The sequence below is a fragment of the Phalaenopsis equestris genome, unplaced genomic scaffold (genome assembly GCF_001263595.1).
Source record: "Phalaenopsis equestris unplaced genomic scaffold, ASM126359v1 Scaffold000229, whole genome shotgun sequence".
NCBI classification, from domain to species: Eukaryota; Viridiplantae; Streptophyta; class Magnoliopsida; order Asparagales; family Orchidaceae; genus Phalaenopsis; species Phalaenopsis equestris.
In genome coordinates this window covers 162302-168990 of record NW_018164671.1, presented here as the reverse complement: position 1 = coordinate 168990, position 6689 = coordinate 162302, and the positions used below count along the sequence as shown (strand labels likewise).

The 6689-nt window shown below is 32.2% G+C and overlaps 1 protein-coding gene across 4 annotated transcripts in view; it reads right to left on the bottom strand.

Moving 5' to 3' along the window:
- LOC110023772 overlaps positions 1–1015 on the bottom strand; it is a 1367-nt gene extending 352 nt beyond the window's left edge. Inside the window, exons 1-2 of one of the 4 annotated variants that reach the window (XM_020723346.1) lie at positions 827–1015; positions 90–142 (exon numbers count right to left, since the gene is read on the bottom strand). In XM_020723346.1, the coding sequence (XP_020579005.1) occupies positions 90–142; positions 827–896 (123 nt within the window). In that variant the 5' untranslated portion in view covers positions 897–1015. Of the gene's footprint in view, positions 1–89; positions 146–826 lie in introns of all 4 variants that reach the window. The other 3 variants (XM_020723345.1, XM_020723344.1, XM_020723343.1) reach the window with 3 other exon arrangements.
- Positions 1016–6689: the final 5674 nt, after the last annotated feature.

Sequence of the window (6689 nt, the reverse complement as noted above, 5' to 3'; positions counted from 1 at the left end):
TATATATATATAATAGGTATTATAATAAGCATGCATTTTTTTTTATGTCTGTCAAATGAAATTTAAGAGAAAATTCAATAATAATATACCTCTGATAAACCTGTTCCAGCAACTGAATTTTCTATCAGAATTCTATGCCCATCTGCTGAACAAGTTATTCAAGGAAAATATAAGAAGGCATAATAATACATAATTGTTTTTTTTTTTAATTTATTTAGTGTAAAAGATTAAGCTTCATAAAGTAAAAGGAGAAAAAAAGAAGAAGAAAAATTTCACATTATTTATGATAGTTACCAGCTCTTAATATTTGCTCAATCATGTAGACAAGAACAATAATCACTACTTAATCATATTAAACTATTAACTTTGATATCAAGTGTTTAGGGAAGCATGAAAGTAAACAAATAAATCAAAATTTGAATTGATAGATAGCTGATTAAACTCATTTTCACACAAAAATCCTTTACTTCAAGATATATTTTAGACTTCTAGTATTGTTTCACCAACATGTTTTTCATACGTAGGATTAAGCTCGAGTTTTTAATGTCTTAGCAGACAAAAAATACTGCATCACTCCAATCAGGATCTGTCACGTGTACAGACAAACACATCTTAGTAAAAAAATAATTAATTTATTACATAGGAGGGTCTGTCTGTACACATGGCAGACCCTGATTGAAATCCTGACATAAAACTGCATCAGTGCTTCTGATGCAATATTTTTTCCTTAAGAGAACTACACATCTCAATGTAATAGCCAATATTAGTTAAAAAAGAAGAACACCACTTTAAGAGCAAAAGGTAAACTAATACAAAAAAATCAAACCTAAAGTGCAAACTGAAAGCAATAACGTTGAAATTATCATGAAAAGAAGAGTAGTAGACTTTGGAGCCATGAAACCCTAGGAAACTGAAGTTTGAAGCTCTCTCCTCTCCCATAAACAGGACCAGACTGCAACTTATAGCTCTAAAAATCAGATATTCCAAGGTGACAGATGATGATAATTTGAGAGATTATAATTTATTGTGATAGTGTGCAGCCCACTATGAGTTGTACCTCCAGGTTTGTTTAGAAAAAGAAGAAAGAAGAGATAGAGAGCCATTATCTCTTTGCCGTCTGACTAGATAGGCAGTGGCAGAATGCATACATACATATATATATATATATATATATATTCTTTTTTTAAGAAAAAAAGAAACCAGTATTTCGAAGAGAATACCGATTTCCCATGCGCTATGTCCCATGATGAGAGCCCGAGCTATAAGCCTAAATATTCAAGGACCCAGCATCGCTAAGGATCGAACCCGTGACCTGAGAGGACTTACAGTGAACTCCGCCAACCAATAGATCACGGCTTGTGGCGCGCGTGCGTGCACACAGATATATATATATATATATATTAGTAAGAGGCTATGATACGAACCCCTAACCAACCTCATGTTATTAATCATTCATCCCCGCAATGCAAGTCAGATGCACTCAGGCGGACTAGAACTCGTGGAGACTCACGACTGACAATCTAGCTGCCAACCAAAGAGCCACAGCGTGTGATAGAACGACATATATTTATCTAAATTACATAAATAAGTTTCACTTATCGTAAAGTCCACTACTGCTTCTCATGATAATGATTTTATTTTAATAAGTATAATAATATGGCTTTGTTTAGCTTTTATAAGATAATCAGTAGCAATTTGAATTAAATAACGATTTTTTTGACAAATAAATTCATACCAACAAATAATGAATGAGTTATGGATTATGAATAAATATCATCTGGTGATTAATAAAATAGCATTTAAAATTATAATTATCATTAATAATAACATAAATTTTAAACATTTTATCTTAATTACATTTAAATTTTATTTTTGTTACATTATTTTAAATATTATTTACGTTATATTCTCCTACTTGTCCCATGCAATATTTTTAATTTAACAAACATAATATGTAGTATGTGTTAAATTTTTTTTTTATTTGGGTCAAATTACATATTTATTATTAAGCAAATAATAATAAGAATCATGGTACTATGATAGATTTTTTTTGTGTATCAAAATATTAATTTTATACTTAATATAATCTATAATGAGAAATAATCATAATAGTTCTACAATAATATCTTTGTTTAGGACAAATACTATTAACATTCATACTATTCATACATATATATACAAATCATAAAAATGAAATAGAAAGTTTTAATAAATTACAAATAATACTACACTAGATAGAGAGTTAATCCATAAAAAGCATAAGATATAGTATAAATCGTTAATAATTTTCATTAACTGCTTTATATTATATCTTTTGGCATGTTCAGTAAATGTCATTGGTGGCAATCTCTTAGTTAATAGATCTGTAATTCATAAGATTGATGCTAATATGCTCAAATAATAGTCTTTGGTAACGTCAAAGTATTTTAATTTCACATGTTTAGCACCCTTTGAGTACTTATGATTCTCTGAGAAGAAAATGGATGCAACATTATCACAGTAAATTTTCAGCCATAATCCAAGCATAGTGGCCTCAAAACATGCCACAAACTCTTCTTCCATGGTGAATGCAAAAATGACATGCTGCTTCACACTCTTCCAAGAGATTGCTCCTCCAGCTGGAAGAAACAAATAATTGAATATGGAATTTGAAGTATCTGTACATCTATCAAAATCTGAATTTGAATATCCTATCACTTCAAGATGATTAGAAATTTTACAAGTGAGCTCTTACTCCTTGCAGATAACTTAGAATTTTTTGATAGCTTTCCAAAGATCAATTCCATAATTGTTTTGATACTTACGCAACATATTAACTACAAAAGTAATATACGGTCAAATGCAAGTTTGAGCATACATCAAACTCCTAACTATCGATGCATAACAAATTTGCTCCATTTATTTGTGTTTTAATTCATTCTTTGGGCATTGCATATGGCTAAATTTATCTCCATTTTGAATAGGAAAAATTTCTGACGCATTTTTCCACCTTAAATCTCTTTAAGACTTTGTTAGTGTATGTCTTTTTAGGTAATCCTAATAATTCTTGTGAATTGTCAATAAATATTTCAACTCCTAAGCACAAGAAGCATTCACCATACCTGTCATTTGAAAGCTTTTTAAGATAAATCAAGATCATTAGTTGCAAGCAATATATAATTAACATAAAGTAAGAAAGAAAATTTCTATATATATACATACATAGATACCAATCTTTAATTAAAAGGAAGTAATAATATCATTGAAACTAAGATACCATTATAGGGAAGCTTGTTTAAGTCTATATATTGACTGCTTAAGTTTACGCATCATGTGTTCATTTTCTTCAGCTAACAATCTATCTGGTTGATCCATATACTAAATCCTCATTAGAAAAAAAATTGTTTTTATATTCATTTAATGTAGCTCTAAATTATAACGAGCTACTAATACCATAATAATTCTTAGTGAGTTCTTTTTCAAAATAAGGATAATATCTCTTTATAATCATCACCATCCTTTTGAGTGAAATCTTTGGCAATAAGCATAGCCTTATGTCATTGGATATTGCAATTTAAGTTATATTTGGTCTTAAAGAGCTACTTACAACTAACTCTTATGAGCACTTAGGCAATTCAACAAGGTCCTAAACCTTGTGCCCTCTTCATTCATTTAGTCTAATCACTTATCAGAATTATTACTTTCAATGACTTGTGAAAATGAAAAGAAATCTTTCTCAAATCCTAAGTCCAACTCTAACTCTTGCAAATGGACCACATAATTTCAAATAAATATTTTCTTGTTCGTTGAGAGATTCCTGAAGCAATGTTTTTTTTTTATTGGTTTATCGATTCTAAGTACATTAGTGATAACTTCATTTTAAGAGGGCACAAGGTTCAAGTTTCTGAAGCTTAAGATGTTGGCTAAGTTAAATTGTTTATTGTTTAATGTTTAAAAATATGTTTAATATATATATATATATATATATATCTCTGTGTGTCTGTGCCTCCAGCCTTGACCTGTTGGTTGAGCAGCCACTTTAAAGGGTTTGAATTCCCTTTTGGCTAGTTTGCCCGTAGTGAGGGCGGTCTTTGAATAGTTAGACACATGAGTGACTGAGGGCTCGTATAATAGCCACTAACCATTAATTTATAAAAAAAATTATATATATATATATATAAAAGATTGACTAGGCGTCGCGTACTCAGATCAATTGGTCGGGCATCTACTTGACAGTTGTAAGTCCCATCTGGTCTGATGTTCGATTCCCCCTGAGTGTAGTGTGTGGTACTCGAATTCTAGGCGCATGGGGATGGCCGGAGCTCGTATAATAGCCTTTGACCATCCTTTGGCGCGGGCGCGTTTGCACACTTATATTTATATATATGATAAACCAACCCCATGTGCATAAGAATTTCATTCCATATATAGGCAAGATCAAGCTCATGACCTCAGAAGTCATACATCCTCTGTCAACCAAAGAATCACGGTACGCGACGCGTGCACGCGCACACACAAATATATATATATATATATATATATATATATATATATGTATATATAAAGAAATGACCTGAGCCTATTATACGAGTCCCGACCATCCCCGATGCGCCTAACAATTTGAGTATCACACTCTCCACCGGGGAGAATCGAACCCCAGACCAGAGGGGACTTACAATCAACAAGTAGATGTCAGACCAACTGATCTGAATACGCGACACATGTATATATATAATTAGGAGTTTTAGCTCCATCTTCTTAACATTTTATTTATCTGACATAATTCAATTTGAATATTTTAAAAATAGACATGGGTAGTTTATTTATAAAGAAAGGAGCTTTGATGGGGACACCACACCGGGCTCACTCTACTGTCTAAAAGCTTATGGTTCGCCGGCATTATTCGTCCCATATTATTTTGATGTTTTAGTGGGTTGTCTTTATTAAAGTTTGTTTTTTTTTTAATGTACTTTTAATTATTTAAAGCATATCTGTTCTTAAAAGAGAATAAATATGATTCCGTAGCCTTGAATGATAACACATGTAGGATTGTCAAAAAAAGTCAGTCGTTCACGTGCAGCTCGTGTTCGGCTAGCTAAGTAGCTCGTGTTCAGCTCGTTCATTAAGTAATCGAGCCGAGACAAACAATTTTTTTAAGCTCGAATTAATAACGAGCCGAACTTTTTGTTCCCTCGTGTTCGGCTCGTTTTAACTCGAAATTTAAAAAAAAAACATATAATTATTTATATAACAATATATTATATATATTTATATCTAAGTTTTAATCATAACAGCTCATGTGGTAATGTAATTATATGTCTTCTTTTGCATAAATTTGGTCCAGATTTTAATCCAACACTGAACATCTATTTTTTTTCCAATTAATTTTAACGAGCCACTTTCGAGCCGAACACGAACACACTGTTTACGAGCCAATTTGGAACACGAGCCCAGCCTAAGCTCGCTCAAGCTCGGCTCGTTTAAAGCTCTAAACACATGCATTTTCATTAAATGAATTTATTTAAGGGGGCATTTACATACATACCACACAATTTCTACGTATACATATTGAAAATATAAAGTTTCGTATTTACATAACGCTCAAATCATTAATATGAACTCAAAAATACCATTACTTACATAAAAAACTAATAGTTTTCAAAATGTATCTTATAACAGGAAGATTTACATTCATAACACTTAATTCCAATGTATTTACGTATCAAACACAACTTCAATTTGTGTATACAAGTGCCAGATGTGTAAATACATAAGAATTGGGTGGTATGTGTGCAAATAACTCTTTATAATATCATGCAATCAAATAAGCCGGTTGCAAAATTCTCATGCAAGAAATACACCTGGAAGAAAAAAGATTATTAAGCTGTTCTATCCTCCATAAATGGAAAAAATGTTGGGCCCGATCGACGAAGACATGAATCGCAGCATATAGTTCGCTCGACGATGTGGTGCAATCCACATTGCTGTCTAGGGCCGTCAAAAAAGCTCGTTGTTCGCGAACAGCTCGTGTCCGGCTCGTTAAATAGCTCGTGTCCGGCTCGTTCATTAAATAAACGAGCCGAACACGAATAATTTTTTAAAGCACGAATTATAAACGAGCAGAACATGAACCCTGCGAGCCAAAGGCGAACAGCTCCTTGTTTGCTCGTGTTCGGCTTGTTTTAGCTCGAAATAAAAAAAATTATATAACTATTTAAATAACAATATCTTATATAACAATATTTTACCTATATTATTTATATAGTAATATTATATATATATTTAAGTCTATATTTAAATCATAACACCTTGTGTGGCAATGTGGTTAGTGCATTCTTTTAACGAGCAAATTTGGAGCCGAACACGAACACGAATATTTTAATCAAGCCGAACGCGAACACACTGTTCACGAGCCGATTTCGAACACGAGCCGATTTCGAACACATGCTATTTCGAACGAGCCGAACACGAGCCAAGCCTGAGCTCACTCAAGCTCGGCTCGCCTACTGTTGTCCACACGTCTGCCATCAAGACGTAATATTTTCTCCAAGAAATGACAGGTATTAGGGCCTTTATCAAAGACTTACTCACAAATATCGGGTGCAATTTAAAATTAATAAAAATATTATATCCTGGAGCATTTGGACAAAACTGCAAAATCAAATTTGAAGCGTAAATAAAATAAAATATAGATGTTAGATATGTAAATA